The following is a 22310-nucleotide window of genomic DNA, read 5'->3' on the forward strand; positions in this document are numbered from 1 at the left end:
AATTCTAGGGGAGCTCAGTGAAATTTTCACTAAAAAATAATTTTCATAGCTCCAATTTGGATTCAATATGGGCCATCAAAATTGGACAAAATATTGTTAATGGGCCCAAATTAAAAGATGGTTGGAACAGAATTAATTCTAGCCCATTAGGAGTTGTCATTACCTTTTATTTTCCACATTCTTCATGAAAATTATACAAGTAACATCTATGCTATACCTTAATTCCACTTCATGAAAAAGTTTCGGTTGATGTCTGAGTGAGATAGGTCATGGATAAAAGTGTTTAAGGTTGTAATATAATATTAGTTTTATTTCTAAACAAATGAAGATGACATAATATGATGTTTGTGATGATGAGTCTTTGAAGTGAGTATGAAAAAATGGATATAGGTTGCAAAATTCCATTTAAATTAGAGATTTTCAATAAAATTAGGGTAAATAGATAAGTGTTGAAAATGTTATATACCTACTTCACGTAAAATACTCTATATCTACCATTTCCTTTCCTTTCTCTTTCTCTCTCTAAAAAAGGGTGGGAGGGAGGGAGATGTATCTCGTAACAGTCCCCGTTGAATTCTCCACCTTAGTGCTATCGCCACTACTGGAGATAGGTCCCCAAACTACGACGACGGTTTCGCCTCCCATTCAGGTACGTTTTCCGCCATTTTTGCTTTACAATTCCTTCCTTTTTATTCTTTACCGTGCTTGTGTTTGTCCCTCTTCTCCAGTTTTGTCAGTCTGCATTCTCTCTGAATACAATTATTTTCTGATCTGGATATTGATCTCGATCCTTTTTTGGTGAGTTTTGGGGTTTTGTTGTTTGTTCGAGGACAATTGAGTGTGGACTTTGGTTTCATGTTGCCGCTTGTGCTTTTTCGTTGGGGATGCCAAGTGTTGTATTGTGTTTTGTATGGCTTTCGTGTTGAAGGTGCTGCATGTGATGTTGGCGGTGCATGTATGTGTTTTTTATTCTATTTAGTGTTGGAATTGTCGTGCCTTCTGGTGTGATGATTTGCTGTTGGAGGTTTGAAATGTGATGGCTTGATTTGTTGTGTGGATGAATCTCAGCCGTTTTGGCGTGTTTTGCTTCTGGCTAATTGCAGTGATAGTGCTTAAGTGGAAGTTGTAGTTTTCGAGATTTTCCTTTTTCTTATTTAAGATGTATTTTTTAAATCAGGATTGTTGAAGTTTTATTTGTTCTGCATTCTGGTTGTGTTGGGACATATGGTGCAGTAAAAGGTGGGAAACTAGAAACGTGAATGGCTAATGCTTTTGTCCCATTAATTTTTTCCAGTGATAAGACGAGTTCCACTAACATTATAGTTAATTTTAAAGATTGGAAATCCTCCGACAGAGTTCTATGCTCTATTTTATTCTATTTTTTTCCTGGGGATAATTTTACTGTTGACCAAATGTGCTCTTTGTTGCTTTCTGCTTCAGGGTTCGAGATTCTACGTTGCATTTGTGTTATATCATGGGTGTGGAGGTTGCAGAATCTAAAATAAACGTTATGGCGGAAACTGAAAATGAAGCCAACGTGCCCCCTGAGGGGGGGAAAGTGAATATAAAATTTGGCTCTCATGCGGCAGAAGAGCCAGCTAAAGGGCACCTTAATAAACTCTCAGATTCCGGCATCCCCAAGGATGCTGTTGATGAGTGGCCTGAGCCTGCTCAGGTCCACTCTTTTTACATTGTCAGATATCGCGCTTTTGAAGACCGAGAACTTAAGGCTAAACTGGATGCGGCCGAGAAAGACCTACAGAAAAAGAATCAGGCTCGGTCGCAGATTGTTGAAAAATTGAGGGGCAAAAGAGTAAGCTATGTTGCTTTCTTTTTGGGGTATGGTTGGTTCCATGGCTAATATGTGTACTTGGTGATTGATCTGCGGTCTAATGTTATGATTTCGAAGATCTACTTAGGGTTATAGCAACATGCTGCAGTAATATTAGCAACTACTGAAGTATGGTGCTGAATAACATGAATGCATTGCAGGCCTTTTTCTTTGATGTTAGGTTGATCTAAGATTAGTTATAACGGGAGCATGCACAAAATGAAAAAATTTATCTTAGAAACCACACCTCAAGAAACTTGAGATTTAATACATGTTGGAGTTGTACATAAATTGTAATGTGAAATGCATGAGGAGCTGAAGGGGGTTATCTTCCTTAAGTAGACTTACAATTATTTTTTTGTTGGCTATAGGCTCCTCTTATTTAATTCCTTCCTTGAGGAAGGGGTGCATAGAAGCATTGTTTTACTTATTACTAGAGATTGATATCACTTCACCCTGCTCTATTAGATTCTGAAACAACTTCATGATGGACCATGAGAGTATGATAAATTAAAGAGTTTCCTTTATCCTTCTGTAAAAGAGATTTGGTTATTTTTCAATGATGGAATGCTGACATCAACATTTTTGCACTTCAAACCAGCTAGCGAGTGGTTAGCTATTGTAAAAGAATTTTGAGTCGCAGTCTTTGGATGCCAATCCAAGTTATTGCATTCGTGTAGGTTCTCAGTTTTGCTACTAAGATATCTCATACAGCACATACAAAAGTTATCAAATTAACAGTTTTTGAAGGATCACAAAAAAATTATCTTTGTAGTTTACTAGTTTTCTTCTTACCTAGGGTTAAACTTCAACTGACGGTGTTGCTCAAAGTTGACCTGTTCCCTGAGTTTTCTCCTATCTTATCTTTGTTATATTACATCTTTTCTATGTATGCATTGTTTAGAACAACTCCAGCATCCAATCCGGATCATGGAAACTGAGAGAATACTAATGACACTGAGCATTCTGCAGGCTGCAAGGTCCGAGATAAGATCTCAAATTCATTCTTTAAGTGTTGAGAGCAAACAATATAGGGAGGTCATGGATGGAAAGATAAAAGAAATGGAACCTCTCCAGCAGGCTCTGGGCAAGTTAAGAGGTGCTGGACCTAGAGAGAGGGGTTCTGGTCTATGTTCATCTGAGGAAGAACTTAATGATCTTGTAAGTTTTTATAGAAATATGTCATATGGTGTGCTAAAATTTGTTATTAGTATACATGTAACTTTAGAAGTTAATTCATTTTCTTCTCACTGAAATTAATTAGATCAAGAGTTTGCATTACCGCATCCAGCATGAAAGCATTCCTCTCAGTGAGGAGAAGCAGATTCTCAGGGAAATTAAACAACTTGAAGGGACAAGGGAAAAGGTGATTGCAATTGCTGCTGAGAGGGCGAGGATTCAAGACTCATTGGGTGAAAAACAAGCCATCCAGGACCAGGTCAAAGTAAGAAGCTAGTCATGAAAAACTTCTGTTTTGGTGCCCTTTCTTCAGTATTACTGGCCTGCTGGCCGACTTTACCTTGCATTAACTGGTGGCTACTTTTGTAACTATGTGATTTCAGTTGATGGGAGTTGATCTTGATGGAGTTCGAAAGGAGAAACAAGTGGTCTCTTCCAAGATTAAGCAGCTAGATGAAGGAAAAGTGGCTGTAGAGAAAGATATAAAAGTTTTAGAAAAAGAATTGGAAACAGTCACACAAAAAAGGGACCAGATTTTAGCTAGCGTTGTTGAAATGAGGAAGCAACGGGATGAATCGGTATGATCCTTCTATCTATAATTATATCTTGATAATATTGGTTTGTTGTACTGCTCTATTTTCAATTCTTCATAGTTTCTTACGGCTCTAGATTCATATTTTAATCATTTCTGTCTGGACCACAATTTGTTCTCGGATGTCATTAACTGCTGCTTTTCATTTGTAAGATTGATGGTATTAAGAGAATTTTTAGATAGGAAGAGTTTAAAACAGAAGTTTGGGATAGTAATTGCTTCAAATTCCTGTCAGCCAATTTCTTTATTGTGATTAAGACAAAATTTGCGTTGCATGTCTTAGTTCATTTTTGTTTCTATTTCTCGAATACCTGACCTTTCTTGGACCACGGAAATCTCTAGCCTTAAAGTATCTTTTCTCATCATTTTTATGAATTAAGGGCATGATTTTCACATATTGATGTCATTATGGAATTGCTACTCTAACTTGCAGAATTCCCCCTTCTACCAAAACCGTACAGTCTTGTCAAAAGCTAAAGTAGTTGCAGCACAAAAGGATGCCGAAGCTGTGAAGGAGCTTACACGTTCAGAGGTTTGGTTGATGATTTGCTTTGTTGAGGCTGAAGTCACTGTGATGATCTGCCGAAATTTATCCGACTATTAACTTCTATTCTTTCCCTTGCTAGGTTGAGAAGTTCATGTCTGTCTGGAATAGTAATAAGGCGTTCAGGGATGATTATGAGAGTAGAATTTTGCAATCACTTGACATGAGGCTGTTGAGCAAGGATGGGCGCATAAGGAATCCAGGTGAGAAGCCACTGATGGTACCTGAGACACCACTTCCATCTGAAACTGACACCGTCGTCAAGAAAAGCGTGAAACAAGCCCCGAAGGAGAACTCCATTTCCCCCTTGCAAGACAGTGCTCCTCCCGAGCAGACAGTTGCAAAAGGAAAGAGTGCTAAAAACAACAAAGGAGGAAATAAGAAAACAGAAATCCCCCTAATTGAGCAAGAATACAAGCAGGAGGCCTCCCCTGTGGATAAATTGCAAAAGGATTCTCTTTCCAAGAGCGATAAAGTTGATGAGAAGAAGTTGAAGGAGCTGAAGAGAGAGGAAGAGATAGCTAAGCGTAATCAGGCAGAGGAAAGGAAGAAGAAGCTGGCAGAGAAAGCAGCTGCTAAAGCAGCAATCAAAGCCCAGAAGGAAGCTGAAAAGAAACTTAAGGAACTTATTATTTCCTCTTTCTTTTATAATTTGCAATACCTTCCTTGTGAGTTTGAAACTTAAAAAGTTCTTTGGCTCTTCATTTATTCAGGAACGCGAGAAGAGAGCAAGGAAGAAGGCTGGAGCTGCAGTTGCTCCCCCGGACTCTGAAGAACCATCCGAAACTGTTCCAGAGGTTTCCGAACCCGAAAAGGTGGAGGAAAACACAGAAACTCCAGCCACACAAAAGAACAATGACCGCAAAGAACACTTAATGAGACACAGGGCACGTCCTAGAGCCCCAAATGCACTCCCGAAAGCTATACTGAAACGCAAGAAGGCAAGCAAGGATTGGTTATGGGTTACCGTTCCTGCTGCTTTACTTGTTCTTGTGCTTCTGGTAGTTGGCTATAACTATCTTAGTTGAGGCAGTACATACTAGAGCCGAACGAAAGAAGAAACTACTCCTTTTCATGATCATGGAGACGAGATCGATATATAGGTAGCACCACTTCACTTCTTTTCTTCTTTCCTTGAGTTACATAGCATCCTATTAGAAGGGATGGGAACTTGAAACTCACAATGTTGGTAGAACAGATTGGTTTGAAAACTTCTTAAACTGCAGCAGACCACACAGTTTTCCTTTGTTTGAGTTGGTATATTTGCTAGTTAAACTCTTAGAGTATTGTTGATGTCTTCTTTTATTATATTTCTTTCTAAGTTGATTTGGGTTGTAGCCAAGTTAATTGATGTAAGTGTATATCTTTTTATGTACTATGTCTAGAATGAATGAATATGTGCCCCATTTGTGGATTATGGTTCTTTCTTCCGCCAAGAAATTCTTGTACCCAGGACCTGCCTCAGACCGATTTAATATTTTTAAAAATAATACCATGACAATTTTATAAATATGAGATAATAATATTATTGAGAGGATATCTTTTTTTTTTTTATAGTAAACTTAAATGTGCATGTCTTAGGTATTAAAATATTATAATTTTAAAATAATATTGTTACTTATACATACATTAAAAATGCTTATAAATTATTTTATATCATTATTTTAATTTATAAAGTATTAAGTTTATATATTATATGTCGCAAAGTACACACATTTTTTATAATGTATCCAAATAGGACGGGATTTAGGTCCACAACACTATGTTGGGACCCGATATCATTTCTCAAACCCGATTAAAATTTCAAAACCTTTCACAATCAGAAAATAAAAGCTTAATAAAAAAAATCAATTAAAAATACTGAGACTTGAATAAAAAATCAGTTAGAAATATTTAAAATTGAAATTTGAGGGATGAAAGTATGAAACAAAACCAAACAAACATCGCCCTGAGTCCCGACTCTTGACCCGACCCGGCTAATTGATTGAAGACGAGCTGGAGGGGACCCGGTGGCCGCAAAATCAGCCTAGTTGAGGATGATGTGGGCAGTGCGCACATCGGCCATGGCTGCCGGTGGCTTGGCCTCACAAGCTTTCCTACGGAGTACACTACTTTCACGCGAATCTCTTCGTTCCGTTCATTTCCATAACAAGCTCAGTAGCTTCAGAGCCTTCCCTCTCGCCCCTCTTTTCACTTCCTCAGGTCCGTTGCATTTCTTTCTTTTGCTTGTTGACCGTTAATTCGGATAGTTTGACGTTTGTGTTTCGAGTTTTGCACAAAATTTTGCAAGGGTTGGGGGGGAAAGTACTGTGGATTGTGATGTGTATTTGTTTATGTGTTCAGATAGTGGAGCAATCTCATTTGTGTTGTTTGACAGAGAAAGGGATAAATTATTTCTGCGACTATTTCTTATTGAGAAGATTGAGTATTGGACAGCCATTAGTTATGTTTGAGCTTTATGGGATTTATGGCATTGTGAAAAATAGGCCCGTTTGATGGAAAATGCTAGTTTTGTGAAGGGTAGATCATAGTCAAGAAAATGTGGATGCATGTTGAACTGATGAAATGCGGTCATGTTTTCTATTGTGGCCGTGGTTGTTTGCTAATGCTTATCTTGCTGAAGATAAGTTTGAGGAGTCAGTACGCTAATTCTTCTATTTGAAAAGAATCATTGATATTGGGTAGGTCCAGTAGAAGTGTCGTCGACATGTTTCTTTAAGCAGCTTTGTGCTGAATTGATTGCAATTATGATTCACAGTAGTTGATGCTCTTGCAACACAGCTTTGGGTATTTGCACCTCAGCACATGCTTTGAAGGGTGAATTTGATGTTTTCCTCAAAGGAGTGGGAGACAAGGATACAATTGAAGATGTCAAGAGAATTCTTGAAATGGTATACGTTTTGTCGATGCTATTTGGCACTAGTCTGGCCTTATGATCATGCTACTCTTTATTCCTTCTTTCCTTTCTTGCTGCCTGGAGGAAAAACAATCAATGTTACTCTTTGAATAGATTTAAAGTTATGGATCAGTAAATGGTGCTAACTTACCTTCTATCATGTGTTTTCTAGGCAAATCGGGCATCATTAAGGCGGGAAATTTTACATACTGATTTTCTCACCCCACCTGTGTTAAAAGAGGCAATGCTAGCATTAGCGAAGTTCTCTGACATCAAAATGGTTGCGCTGGGAGGATATCCAGAGGTTAGGGATCCATAAAGTTTTGAGATTCTGTTTACATCGTAAATTGTCTTACAGTTGAACTCATTTACAGGCTGAGCGCTGCCGCCTCACAGTTGGACATCCAGAGATATTGACATCTGATCCGGACATTGTTGCAGCAATGAGGTCAGTTGATAAATATGTTAGATGGTTATGAGTTTAATGCTGTGATACAAAGCATTGAGCGTAAGCCCAACTTATCCTTTTGTGAAAATATGAAGGTAAGTCTTATTTCTTACTATGGAGTTGCTTCATTTGCCAGTATCTCAGGGAACTTTGGGTTTGAACCCTGTTCCCATGGTGACTTCTTGGGGGCAATCCTTGGAACTGGAATTGTGAGGGATAAGCTGGGGGACATTATATTGCAGGTCTAATTTTCAGTATGTTTCCAATATAAGTTGATCCTCACTTTAATTATCATAATTTTGGAGAATATTTTCCAGCACTTTTAATTAATATGGTACCAGAAACCCTTTAATCCACTTCATTTAATAAACAGAAAATTCAAAAAGAAAGACACTACAACTTCTTATCTTATCGTCATTCATTATTTTGAAAACCAACTGTGTCTTTGATGTGATCATTACAAGTTTTATCCAGTGCAATTAGAAGAATATGTAGTGAGTACAGTGGATTTCGAGAAAGAATCCATCACATGTTAGTATTTGACAGTTGAGTCTCTTATGCACTTTGAGATGTGTTTGAGCTTTTTGAATTTGTAGCCACAGTGATGGGTCGAATAGGGAGCAGTTTTCTATGTCGATCAATAGAGTAAACGCGTCTGGAGTTCTGAGCATAGTTGTCTAGTCCAGGATGGAGGTTGACGCCAATTCAATGCCCTAGACTAAGATCGAGAAATGGTTGATGGAAGGACCGTACCTTATGGAACTTAGGAGCCTAAATGTCCACACTAACATTCAGGTAGTCTTTAATGTCATAGACCATTGGTAGATGGTCACCCCTGGTGACGGGCGTTTCTGATTAATGGTTAATCAGAAATAATTAATTAATTGTGTTGGACTCAAGCCAAAGTCTAGCTAAAGTTGAACCTCAAGATTCACATACAAATCACTGTAGAAGTGGTTGAATTAATTTGGAATTGAGTTTAAAAAAAAATGAATTAATTCACATGACCCAAAATTTAATTAATTAGTTAAATTTGGGATTAGAGTTATTAATTGGTTGGACTAATTAATTAGTTATTGTGCTTGAGGTTACTTAATTAGATTAAATAAATAATCAAGCCTGTCCACCCATAAAAATCCTAGCCGCATATTTTGATTAGGGTCTAAGTCAAGGAGGAGTTGGACTCCTCCTTGACATGGAGGGCGGCTAAGTGGGAACTCTAGGAGAGCTCCACTCGGCCACTTTGCTTTGGATGTGCACAAGTTAGTTATTTTGGAGATAACTAGTAGTTTTGAATTACTAGGTTATTGATTCTCTATATACATCACTTTTACAATTCACTGTGTTAACTCTCTCAACATTCAACTACCTCCTCTCTCTCACAAGCAATCCAAATTCCTTCTCTCTCTTTTGATAGTCTTGTGTTCTTCTTGAGTTCTATTCAAGTTAAGAACTAAAAGAAATTTGGATACATTCACTAATAGTGTATATATGGATTTCGTGTTTCTTCCACTAATCTCGTTTCTAGCTAGCAGTGGATTGAGACTCACTTCCACGGTGTGGTGTAGATGAATTAGGAGGATTCTATATTAGATCCTCGAAGTTGACGGATACCGGCGGAGAACGGATCAACGCATTAGCCGTTCAGAATGCACGAAACAAAGAAGGTACAACTCATGGTTTGAATTGTACCTTTTTCGTTATATGTGCATAGCCACTTGTAAATGCATGTTGTTTATTTATGTATATTTCCGCGTTTAATAACACTAAACATCCGGGAATTTCAAAGGTAACACCCCCTTTTTTAAGGTTTAAAATCTTTTGTTTTTACACTTCCACTGTGTTAGCCCAGAGAGAGAGAGAGGAGAGTGAATTGCAAAAGTGTTGTGTATAGAGAATGAATGATCTAGTCATTAAAAAATACTAGTCATCTCTAAGATAACTAACTTGTGCATAACATGTGTACATTCCAAGCAACATGGCTGAGTGGGGCTGTCCTAGAGTCCCCCTCGGCACTCTCCATTTCAAGGAGGAGTTGGACTCCTCCTTGACTTAGTCCCAAGTCAAAATGTGCAGCTAGAGTTTCTATGGATGGACCGGGTCAGCATCACCAATTATATATTCTCTGGATAGTAAGTAGATCAGCTGTGGGGTAAGATTAGTCCTTCTGTAGGTGTTCTTTAAATTTATGATTAGAATGTCATGGATTTGAGCATTGTTCATATGCTGTTGCTTCAAACTGATAGTTGAATTTTTGTACATTTGTTGGTCTGCATATGCTGCGGTGAAATATGCACAAAGGAGCATACTCTAAATTTTTTTGTATGAAGCTGTTATTTTGGTTATGCAGGGAGAAAAGGGGGCTCATATTCTTGTTGTTCCGGAACTTGTAGACTTTCTTGCTTCATCACTGGACAAGGTATGTCATTCTGTGTGATGCTTTGCATGGCAAACCATTTTTACATGCTGCACCATAAATTGGAGTTTGGTTTGTTTATTTTGTCCACAGAAAAACTTATATTAAGATGAAAAACGCAATTTCCTCACCCTTTTCCTGCCAAACAAATTATTATTCTTTGTTAAATTTCTGGAATTAGAAGCGAAACTTAGTTTGTGAATTCTTTTGTGCAAATGATGTTCATGAAATGGTGAAGACCATGTTGATGAAAATTGCTTGATGTTTTGATTTGAAATAACTTGAAATACGAAGTTCAATTCTAGTACAAACCCGTACGACTTTCATGGAATTAGACAATCAGTGATGCACCTTTAGCGTAAAACTTTTTTTCCTTGTAAAAATGGTTTTTTTTTGCAGGTTAGAAATGTATCTGTCACATGTAAAAGGATGCCATTGCTTGCTCTTGAATACCAGCCGCCAAGGTTTATACTGTTATTTTTTTAACTTTATTGACCGTTTATTCTGGCATTATTAATAGAGACATCATTTCCACTGATCCCATAGGACTAAGTCTTTGAAAACGGTTGAAGCATCACTGAGACTAGATGCCATAGCTAGTGCTGGTTTCAAAATTTCACGATCCAAAATGGCTAATTTGATCAGGTAGGCTTCTATTCTCTTTGCAGTCGATAGGATTAAACAGGGTGTGTGAGAATATGGGAGTGGTGGGAGGTGAGGCTTCATTACCCTGGGATCTCACCACTTCTTTTCTTTCATGGAGTGACTCTGCTCTGTTGAAATTGTCATTCTTTTTACAACCTGATGTTGCTCTAAATATTAACATTTGGTTAAAGATTATTCCATTATTCCATCATCCATCAAGCATATCTGTCTCTCTTGTTTGTCAACTTAGATTAGAAAATAAAGATATGATGGTATCTTTTTTGTCAAGAAGTTTTTCTTTCTATGTTTTTGTGAAATCAATTTTTAGCTTACATGGCACGAGAAACTAAACGGATTGTATTCTTCTGCATCCAGCGATGGAGATGTGCGCGTCAACTGGGCCACTGTGACGAAAAACAATACAACCGTCAAGACAGGGGACATCGTCTCCATTAGTGGTAAAGGAAGACTAAAGGTGGGTCCTTGTTGATGCTGCAGTATTGATCTTCTACACTAATGCTTTTCTGGATATAGTTTTTTCTGAACGTATTTCATTAACTTGAAAAAGTAAATATAAACTCCCACGAATCATATATCAAGTTACGTATTACATGCGTAGCCCATTGCTACTCTTATAAGACTCTCCTGTTTTCCAGATTGGAGAAATAAACTCAACTCGGAAGGGGAAGTTTGCAGTCGAGCTCCTACGTTATTTGTGAGTGAAATTCTACTTGGACCTCAAGAAGACGACGATCTTTCCTCTAGCCCCCCAAAGATGAATTTCGTCTCTGTGTACACCAGGATACAGATGCATTCACTAACCTGTTGCTGTATTCTGAACGTAGATGGAAGCTTAGAAAGCTCTTTGGTATAAATCATCTGGTCTCTACACATTTTCATTTCCTTTTTGTTTTTGATCTCAGATACCTTTCCTACAAAGTTCCAAGAGGTGATGCTAATTCAATCAAAATTGATCATAACTTTCATATTAGATTTGAATGCATCAGACTTCAGTATAAAAATTTGAGTCCCCGAGTTTAATTATATAATAATTTAAGAGACAATAATGCAAAACTATCACCCTAATAAAGACACATAATGGAAAAAAAAAAATTATATCCATTTTCTCTATTACTTTTCATAAATGTGCATATATTTAATATAACCTCGTACATTCGAAATTAAGAATTGCGGCAAGAATGTCACATATAATAAACAAATACAACTTTTAAAAATATTTGTAGTCTTATCATTATATCACCTAATGTAGCATTAAAGGTGACAACGGGGGTGGATTTGGATGGATCAGAGACTTATTCTGTCAGTTTTGGGAAAGACCCGCCACGTTCTAGTACAAAATCCACTGGAGTGGGTCTAGTTTGGTAGACCCAATTATCTTTTTTATTTGTTATACAAATATAAAATAAATATTTAATATACAATTACAAATAAAATTGTACATAACAAATCAATTCAAACAATTCATAGCAACTATGCACTGCCAATAACCTCTTAATCTTCCATCTTGTTAAGTATTTTGAGATAATTTTTCGATTCATTGATTATTGAATAAATAGCTAATAAAAAATAAATAACATAAGATAATATTTTATTAGTGTTTATTCTATTAAAATAATATATATTAAATTATTATACCGCGGCGGGTCATTAAGAACCCAGGACTTGCTATCCGCCTTGATTTTAATATTTTGAATCCAAGGACGGATCCAAGTACAATTGCCAACTCGATGTAATATTCAGTTCATGCTAGATATACTTTTATAATATGCAATATAATTAACACATATACATGCTTATATATATATATTTGCACAGATATTTGAGTTTGTCCGATTTTTGATATATATCTGTATTTTATTACTAAGCGATGATAACCTTTCTGTGTATTACTTTTTATAGTTTAATTTTTAATTATTTTTATTAATTTTTGTTTCTCTTTTCTCAATTTTCAAATCCATTTTTGTTTTCTCTTTTTTATTTTTCAAAATTTGTTCTGTATTTTTTATTTAATTGATATATTTTATTCGCGTACCAGATCTACTAATAATAAATATAGCACAATTTGAGGATGTATTTGGACACAGAAGATTACATCCTGATGGGCTGATCTACAACTTTGGGTCGTTGAGACACTTGGCCCATCAAATGGCCCATCCAACTCAAGTATCTGAACGGCTCACAGAAGCTGAGGGATTCACCTGCATCCACACTCCGGTCTAAGGCCTTGGCTGCCCTAATCCGCCCTTCCCGAAAGGAAGAGCGTGAAATTTCAAAAATGTGAACGACCCCTGTTCGCTTCCCTCCCACCGCACCGCCTGCGTTTGCAACGGCTATCTCTCCAACGGATCTCTCCAACGGCTATCTCTCCAACGGATCTCTCCAACGGCTATCTCTCCAACGGATCTCTCCAACGGCTATCTCTCCAACGGCTCTCTACAGTCTTCAAATTCATAAATTTGGACAACCGCTATTCACTTCCCTCCCACTGCATCGCCTGCGTCTCTCTCTCTCTCTCTTCAATGGCCACCGACAGCAACGGTCCGGAACCGCCATCGATTTCATCACTACACCCAGTAAAACCCAGACCGGCGCAAAGTCTGCTTCCGGGAAGCGCCAGCGCCATGACTCTGTGGACGCTTTAAACAAGTCAGCTTCCGAATTCAAAACGAGATTCGAGGCCTACAACCGGCTGCAGGTTGCCGCCGTTGCATTTGGAGAGAAACTCCCAATACCGGAGATTGTCGCTATCGGAGGTCAATCTGATGGCAAGAGTTCGCTCCTTGAAGCCCTGCTAGGGTTCAGGTTCAATGTACGGGAAGTTGAAATGGGCACACGACGCCCGCTCATTCTCCAGATGGTTCATGATCCCACTGCTATGGAGCCCCGATGCCGCTTTCAGGTACTCTACATTTCTCTTTCTTTTTTCTTTTTTCCAAAGCCTCTCCCCCACCCCAATTTGTATTTTGGAAGAGTTTTGCGTGTTTGATATGAGGTACTATATCAGTACCTATTGAAATTTAGGATGGATGTGATCCATAGAACTGAGCACATGGGTTTTCAGCTGATTATAGTTTTACAGAATTTGTTGAGTGTTGAATATTCCAGTTCTAGTGCTTAGATTCCTTGATATCAAAAGCTATGTTGGGGTCTTTAAAGAAACTGAAAAATCAGCTTTTAAACAGGAAGAGGATTCTGAAGAATATGGGAGTCCTATTGATGGTTCATGATCTCACTGCTATGGAGCCCCGATGCCGCTTTCAGGTACTGTACATTTGTCTTTCTTTTTTCTTTTTTCCAAAGCCTCTCCCCCACCCCAATTTGTATTTTGGAAGAGTTTTGCGTGTTTGATATGAGGTACTATATCAGTACATATTGAAATTTAGAATGGATGTAATCCATAGAACCGAGCACATGGGTTTTCAGCTGATTATAGTTTTACAGAATTTGTTGAGTGTTGAATATTCCAGCTCTAGTGCTTAGATTCCTTGATATCAAAAGCTATGTTGGGGTCTTTTTAAAGAAACTGAAAAATGAGCTTTTAAACAGGAAGAGGATTCTGAAGAATATGGGAGTCCTATTGATGGTTCATGATCTCACTGCTATGGAGCCCCGATGCCGCTTTCAGGTACTGTACATTTGTCTTTCTTTTTTCTTTTTTCCAAAGCCTCTCCCCCACCCCAATTTGTATTTTGGAAGAGTTTTGCGTGTTTGATATGAGGTACTATATCAGTACATATTGAAATTTAGAATGGATGTGATCCATAGAACCGAGCACATGGGTTTTCAGCTGATTATAGTTTTACAGAATTTGTTGAGTGTTGAATATTCCAGCTCTAGTGCTTAGATTCCTTGATATCAAAAGCTATGTTGGGGTCTTTTTAAAGAAACTGAAAAATGAGCTTTTAAACAGGAAGAGGATTCTGAAGAATATGGGAGTCCTATTGATGGTTCATGATCTCACTGCTATGGAGCCCCGATGCCGCTTTCAGGTACTGTACATTTGTCTTTCTTTTTTCTTTTTTCCAAAGCCTCTCCTCCACCCCAATTTGTATTTTGGAAGAGTTTTGCGTGTTTGATATGAGGTACTATATCAGTACATATTGAAATTTAGAATGGATGTAATCCATAGAACCGAGCACATGGGTTTTCAGCTGATTATAGTTTTACAGAATTTGTTGAGTGTTGAATATTCCAGCTCTAGTGCTTAGATTCCTTGATATCAAAAGCTATGTTGGGGTCTTTTTAAAGAAACTGAAAAATGAGCTTTTAAACAGGAAGAGGATTCTGAAGAATATGGGAGTCCTATTGATGGTTCATGATCTCACTGCTATGGAGCCCCGATGCCGCTTTCAGGTACTGTACATTTGTCTTTCTTTTTTCTTTTTTCCAAAGCCTCTCCCCCACCCCAATTTGTATTTTGGAAGAGTTTTGCGTGTTTGATATGAGGTACTATATCAGTACATATTGAAATTTAGAATGGATGTGATCCATAGAACCGAGCACATGGGTTTTCAGCTGATTATAGTTTTACAGAATTTGTTGAGTGTTGAATATTCCAGCTCTAGTGCTTAGATTCCTTGATATCAAAAGCTATGTTGGGGTCTTTTTAAAGAAACTGAAAAATGAGCTTTTAAACAGGAAGAGGATTCTGAAGAATATGGGAGTCCTATTGATGGTTCATGATCTCACTGCTATGGAGCCCCGATGCCGCTTTCAGGTACTGTACATTTGTCTTTCTTTTTTCTTTTTTCCAAAGCCTCTCCTCCACCCCAATTTGTATTTTGGAAGAGTTTTGCGTGTTTGATATGAGGTACTATATCAGTACATATTGAAATTTAGAATGGATGTGATCCATAGAACCGAGCACATGGGTTTTCAGCTGATTATAGTTTTACAGAATTTGTTGAGTGTTGAATATTCCAGCTCTAGTGCTTAGATTCCTTGATATCAAAAGCTATGTTGGGGTCTTTTTAAAGAAACTGAAAAATGAGCTTTTAAACAGGAAGAGGATTCTGAAGAATATGGGAGTCCTATTGATGGTTCATGATCCCACTGCTATGGAGCCCCGATGGTGCTTTCAGGTACTCTACATTTGTCTTTCTTTTTTCTTTTTCCCAAAGCCTGTCCCCCACCCCAATTTGTATTTTGGAAGAGTTTTGCGTGTTTGATATGAGGTACTATATCAGTACCTATTGAAATTTAGAATGGATGTGATCCATAGAACTGAGCACATGGGTTTTCAGCTGATTATAGTTTTACAGAATTTGTTGAGTCTTGAATATTCCAGCTCTAGTGCTTAGATTCCTTGATATCAAAAGCTATGTTGGGGTCTTTTTAAAGAAACTGAAAAATGAGCTTTTAAACAGGAAGAGGATTCTGAAGAATATGGGAGTCCTATTGTATCATCAACTGCAATTGCAGATTACATAAAGTTGCGGACAGAAGCACTTTTGAGGAAGACCAGAACTGCAGTTTCTTCTAAGCCTATTATTATTATGAGAGCAGAATATGCACATTGTCCTAATCTCACCATTATTGATACTCCAGGCTTTGTTCTCACGGTATGCAAGGAAACTGAAGTTTTTTGTATTTACTTTTTCATTTGAGAGTTTCCAATGAGAATTTATTTGATATTTTGAAATACAACAGGCAAAGAAGGGCGAAACCTGAGAGTACACTGGATGAAATTTTGTCAATTGTGAAGTCCTTAGCTAGTCCGCCACATCGCATTCTTGTTTTTCTTCAACAGAGTAGTGTAGAATGGTGCGCTCGTCTTTGTGGTTAGATGCTGTTCGTGAAATAGATCCAGCCTTTAGACGAACACTCATTGTTGTCTCCAAATTTGATAACCGTCTCAAGGTACTGTTCAACTAAAAGCTTGTGGACAAAATATAATTAGTGATAAGTAATACATAAGATATCATAACCAATTATGATATGCACCACTCATGGAAGAGTTATTCTTCCTTTTGTTGTGGGTGCTGCTAATGTTATGGGAAAAATGATTTTGAGAAAAAAAGTTGGAAGATGAGTTGAATAGTCAATATTTGCAGGAGTTCAGCGACCGTTGGGAAGTTGATCAATATTTGAGTGCAAATGGGTATCTTGGAGAGAACACTCGGCCACTTTTTGTTGACCTGCTTAAAGAGAGAAGCTCAGTTTCTAATGAAGAGTTCCGTAGGAAAATTTCTCAGGTAGATACAGAAGTACTAAGTTATCTACGAGATGGTGTTAAAGGGGGATTTGATGAAGAGAAGTACAAATCCTACATAGGGTTTGGATGTCTCAGAGATTATTTAGAATCCGAACTCCAGAAGAAATACAAAGAAGCTGCCCCTGCCACATTGGCGTTACTGGAACAGCGTTGCACCGAAGTCACAGCTGAATTGAACAGATTGGACAGCAGAATACAGGCAACTTCTGATGTGGCTCATCTTCGCAGATCTGCCATGTTGCATGCTGCTTCCATCTGCAGCCATCTGGTGTATACTCTATCTAGATTTGGATAAAATATTTTTCTATTTGAGCCATGAAGTTAATTTTGATTATGATTTGAACTTGTGGTTCTTGTAATTGCTATAAAGGAAGCACTTCTTGAGGGAGCAGCAGATCCAGAGCAATGGGGGAAGACAACAGAAGAGGAAAAATCGAACAGTGGTATAGGTGGTTGGCCTGGTGTTACCAGAGAGATAAAGCCTCCAAACGCTGCTCTTTGTCTTTATGGGGGCGCTGCATTTGAAAGAGTGGTGCATGAGTTTCGTTGTGCCACATATTCCATGGAATGCTCAGCTGTGTCAAGGGAGAAGGTACTTTTAGATCAATGTGACTTTGACTGTTTAGGGAATTAGTCTACATAAATTTTTATATGCCATCCTATGTCAGGTAGCCAATATCTTACTTGCCCATGCTGGGAGTGGAGGAGTTACAGAGGCTGCTGCGGAGATTGCACGTGCTGCAGCCAAGTCGCGGCTTGCACCTCTTCTTTACCACAGCATGAGATCGGCTTGCTTTTGTATTGTGCAATCTTTTTGATATTGCTATCCAGAGAAATCATCATCATCATTTTGGATGTAAGTTCTGAATCCTTAAATTTTCTCTTAATTAATTTTTTCAAAGTGTAACATGTCATCAAATGGTCCTTTGAATTTACTAGAAAGTGACGTGTGGTTAATTGTAACAGTTCTTAATCTGGATTTCAATGCTAGGTTCTAGGTTGTGGGATCAAGGATCATGGTAGCCACATTATAATAATAGTGTCTGTGGCTAATTTTCCAAGACCCGAGCTTCTGAAAGTTATGCATGCACCAGAAGATGTTTTTTGGCTGGAGCCTTGAAACTTGGTTTAAGTATTGTGTGCTGAAGCTGGAAACTAGAATTAGTGCGTCTTAGCTTCTTCCGGTCCTTGAGATGCGATTGCAATGGATAAAGTTAAGGACGTTAATTTCTGATTGCCCAAAAGAGTAGTGGTTTAGCAGTTGTGAAAAAAACATCAACTTATGGGAAATGTTAGCAAATTCATCAAATCTGAATCCATATTCCCTCCTGTGATTTCTCCCTTACTTCTCCATGGAATCAAGATGGGTATGGGAAGTAACTGTAGATTAATGATTCACTAATTCTTTTATTTTGTTAAATTCTATAAGATGGTCAGCTATATGGAGATATAGACGGGTTGTTGGTTTTCATGCTGCTTTAAAGGCACTCGTACAACTTCTTTGTAAAAGATCTTGCCAAGCAATGCAAACAAGCAGTTCGTCACCATCTTGATTCAGTTACAATCCCGTATTCTCAGGTCTGCTACGAGAATGATGTATTGGGGAGTTTCAGTTCAAGTATAAGCAGAAATTATCAAATAAATCGAGTCCCAGCTGGATCATTTTTTCTTGAGCTATCCGATGAAGGGCCTGCAGTGCACAAGGTAGTAGCAACCAAGGAAACATGCCGCCAGAGAAAAATGAAACTACACCAGGAAAAGTGGCTAAAGCTAGAGAAGTTCTTCGAGAATGTCAGATGACTGTGCCTGAGACACCATCACCAGATCAACCACGTGATGAGAACTACTATGCAGTTAAAAAGGAACTATCCAAGAAAACGCCAGCCTAGAATTACAGGCAACAACAGGACTTTGGATCCTTTTAGGAGCCAAAACAGTGGTGGTCTTTCATTGGTGAGTGGGGATTCTGCTTCCCGACCAGGATCAGCTCTCTTACACAGAGATATGTTCATCTACTGCACGTCATTTTGCTCGAATTCGTGAAGTTCTGATTGAGAGGGGGGTGGCATCAAGTTTAAATTCTGACTTTTTGACACCATGGTATGTGGCTGCCCTTGCATCCTTGTGAAACCATGTATTATATCTATGTGATTTTTTTTCCAATTAACTATTAATCACATAAAACTTGTCGCTAGTTTTGTATGCTGATACTGCAAATAGTGCGCTGCATGGCTAGTTTGTGTTTTTGACAGAGTGCATAAAACAGTTCAAAGTGTCAAAGTGACTAATTTTTTTTCTTGCTCTTTGAACAGGTTTTTTTTTTATTATTCTGGGTTCATGTAGCTTCATTTATTTTGACTTTTTTCGCGGGATTTAGGTGTGTTTGTTCCTAAATTTCCTGTGTGCCTGTGCTGTGCTCTAAATCTTTGTCTCCCAATCTAATAATTTTTACTTATTTGCTTTTCTTGTATACATGTAGCATATGCATTTGCTGTTCACTCTTTCAAGTCAACGGCCCAATTTACTTGAATTTACCTTGGTATCTTTGTTTTGATTTTTTGTGTAAAAAGTTTGGTTTTATTTTCTTTCTATTCCTGGAGATTTATTCACAGGTTTCGAACGCTCACCAAAAGAAAGAAATATGAATTTTGAAATCCCAGAATTCTATCTAACAATCAAAATTACTCAGTGATTTTCATTTTAGATAAGTTTTTAGGTTGTCCGTTTGAGCTCTGAATAGAAAATAAAACGAGAAAAGAAACATAATTCTGGTTACTAATCACCAACCTTCTCCTTGTTCATTTCAGCATAATAAAGTCATTGGTCCATTGAACTCATTTTGGTACAATTTTTGCATTACATTTCATTTATCTTAAGCTTATATTTCCAAAATCCTTTTGCAGACTAGAAATTCATGGACATGTTTGTTGTCCCTGGAGCAATCACTTCAGAACGAAAAGCAGGCCCTTCAGAAACGGCAGAAACTACTGCACTCTTGCTTGAATGACTTCAAAAATGTCGCAAGAGCACTTAGACAGAAACTTCTCACGTATTACGCCAGGAATGAACCTCATGATCAATGAATTTTCATATCGAATTCGGTGAGAGAGATGGGAATTCTTTGTTTTCGCATCCAGTGAAACCATCAAGAGATCTCCCTTCTTACAAGGTATGAGTTGGCTCATTTCTTTGTAAGACTTGCATTACTTTGCCTGACTTGCAATATTAGTAGTTTAATTGGGGGAGGATGATAGTTGTAATATGTGCATCATGCATGTCATGTAGTGCTTTATTCATTGAAACTCTATTCTCTTTTTCCCTGTTGTGAATAATATGTTCCCGAATCAATGACCCTATGGTTCTGAATATGTGACTGAATGCAGAAGAAAGTTCTTTCCCAGAATTCCATCTCTTTTTCTGTTAAATATTGTCTGTTTGTTAGGCAAAAATATGTCATATTAATTGTAATCACCATATTAAATATCCTCAGCATATCACATGGATTGTGATCATTTTCTCTTTATTCCATCTACAAATGTATCAAAATAATATTCATTTCTCCAATTTTCTTTTTAATTACGTTTATTTTCGCTGAAATTTGACAAAATTACAAATATTTCCTCATAAGTAAAGGTGACACTACTTTACCATTGCTGGCTCTTCCGCCGCATGAGAGCCAAATTTTATATTCACTTTTCCCCCTCAGGGGGCACGATGGCTTCATTTTCAGTTTTCCCCGGAACGTTTATGTTAGATTCTGCAACCTCCACCACACACCAATGATATAACACAAATGCAACGTAGAATCTCGAATCCTGAAGCAGAAAGCAAACCCAATGCGGCTTTCAGGTACTTTACATTTGTTTTTCTTTTTCTTTTTCCAAAGCCCCCCCCCCCCCCCCCCCAAATTTGTATTTGGAAGAGTTTTACGTGTTTGATACGAGGTACTTAGAATGGATGTGATCCAAAGACTGAGCACATGGGTTTTGATGACCTGTTTATAGTTCTACAGAATTTGTTGAAAGTGTTGGCAATTCCAGCTTTGGTGCTTTGATTCCTTAATATCAAAAGCTATGTTGGGGTCTTTTGCACTTCCTACAATTTGGGATCATCTCTGAATTTTGTGCGGAAGAGTTAATTCTGGTGAAAAGATGAAATTTGGATTAAGAATTTGATTTTATCTTATAAAAGGTTTCATGTTTGACTTATTTAATAAAATCAGTCAATGAGAGATGCTCAGCCTGGCAATTACTGCATTAATGGATTGGATTTTGGGATTTAAATAACTATTCTACAAGTCCTATTTGCTTCTGGACCAAAACCAACTTTTGCTTGATGTAAAAGTGTCCTGCGCTGTATTTTAGCATAAAAGAAACTGAAAAATGAGCTTTTAAACAGGAAGAGGATTCTGAAGAATATGGGAGTCCTACTGCAATTGCAGATTACATAAAGTGGCGGACTGAAGCACTTTTGAGGAAGACCAGAACTGCAGTTTCTTCTAAGCCTATTATTATCAGAGCAGAATATGCGCATTGTCCTAATCTCACCATTATTGATACTCGTGGCTTTGTTCTCAAGGTATGCAAGGAAAAAGTGAACATTTAGATTAAAAGAAAATTGAAAGAGTGGTGCATGAGTTTCATTGTTCGCATATTCCATAGAATGCCCAGTTGTGTCAAGGGAGAAGGTACCTTTAGATCAATGTGACTTTGACTGTGTAGGGAATTAGTCTACATAAATTTTCATATCCCATCCTATGTCAGGTAGGCAATTTCTTACTTGCCCATGCTGGGAGGGGTGGGAGTAGAGGAGTTACAGAGGCTGCTGCGGAGATTTCTGATTGCCAAAAATAGTGGTTAGTTAGCAGTTGTAAAAAAAATCAACTTGTGGGAAATGTTAGCAAATTCATCTTATCTGAATCCATATTTCCCTCCTGTTATTTCTCCCTTACTTTTCCACGGAATCAAGTTGGGTATCGGAAGTAACTGTAGATAATTGATTCTCTAATTCTTTTTACTTAATCACATAAAACTTGTTGCTAGTTTTGTATGCTGATTCTGCAAATAGTGCCCTGCATGATAGAGTGTATAAAACAGTTCAAAGTGACTAATTTTTTTCTTGCTGTTTGAACAGGTTTTTTGATTGTTCTGGGTTCATGTAGCTTCATTTATTTTGACTATTTTCACAGGATTTAGATGTGTTTGTTCCTAAATTTCATGTGTGCCTGTGCTGTGCTCTAAAATCTTGGTCTCCCAATCTAATAATTTCTACTTATTTGCTTTTCTTGTACACATGTAGCCAGAAGCGGTAGAAACTAATGCACTCTTGCTTGAATGACTTCAAAAATGGCAAGAGCACTTTGACAGAAACTTCTCACATTACACCAGGAGTGAACCTCTTGATCAATGAATTTTCATAAGGTGACACTACTTTACAATTGCTGATTTTTTTTTAAAAACAATATACTAGAACCCTTGTGGTTTGAAAAATTACATTTAGCATCTTTGAGGTTTGCTCCTGTCTA

At 37.7% G+C, this 22310-nt stretch overlaps 2 protein-coding genes and 1 long non-coding RNA gene across 4 annotated transcripts; all 3 read left to right on the top strand.

Annotated features, from left to right (window-relative positions):
* The first annotated feature begins 491 nt into the window (after positions 1-491).
* Positions 492-5563, top strand: LOC105176991 (proton pump-interactor 1). The gene is made up of 7 exons (XM_088877343.1): positions 492-649; positions 1441-1813; positions 2804-2992; positions 3096-3275; positions 3394-3588; positions 4036-4134; positions 4229-5563. The coding sequence occupies exons 2-7, from the start codon at positions 1475-1477 to the stop codon at positions 4829-4831; spliced, it is 1605 nt and encodes a 534-aa protein (XP_088733469.1). The 5' UTR covers positions 492-649; positions 1441-1474; the 3' UTR covers positions 4832-5563.
* A 489-nt stretch (positions 5564-6052) lies between these two features.
* Positions 6053-11573, top strand: LOC105176990 (RNA-binding S4 domain-containing protein). 2 transcript variants are annotated; one of them, XM_011099995.3, is made up of 10 exons: positions 6056-6348; positions 6928-7037; positions 7215-7346; positions 7417-7490; positions 7627-7732; positions 9841-9909; positions 10306-10370; positions 10453-10551; positions 10927-11026; positions 11208-11573. In XM_011099995.3, exons 1-10 carry the CDS (start codon positions 6183-6185, stop codon positions 11268-11270), a joined length of 984 nt encoding a protein of 327 aa, XP_011098297.1. In that variant the 5' UTR covers positions 6056-6182; the 3' UTR covers positions 11271-11573. The 2 variants fall into 2 exon arrangements, with proteins under 2 accessions (XP_011098298.1, XP_011098297.1); XM_011099996.3 differs by lacking the exon at positions 10453-10551 and having other exon boundaries at positions 6053-6348.
* Positions 11574-12856: 1283 nt separating this feature from the next.
* LOC105176988 (dynamin-related protein 5A) lies at positions 12857-21827 on the top strand (the record flags this gene model as incomplete). The annotated part of the gene is made up of 11 exons (XR_016063506.1): positions 12857-13471; positions 15939-16133; positions 16222-16431; positions 16626-17054; positions 17157-17378; positions 17455-17642; positions 18216-18886; positions 19594-19609; positions 19695-19955; positions 20493-20635; positions 21185-21827. It is a non-coding gene; the product is annotated as a dynamin-related protein 5A (long non-coding RNA).
* Positions 21828-22310: the final 483 nt, after the last annotated feature.

The sequence above is a fragment of the Sesamum indicum genome, linkage group LG13 (assembly GCF_026168435.1).
Source record: "Sesamum indicum cultivar Baizhima isolate 11 linkage group LG13, ASM2616843v1, whole genome shotgun sequence".
NCBI classification, from domain to species: domain Eukaryota; kingdom Viridiplantae; phylum Streptophyta; class Magnoliopsida; order Lamiales; family Pedaliaceae; genus Sesamum; species Sesamum indicum.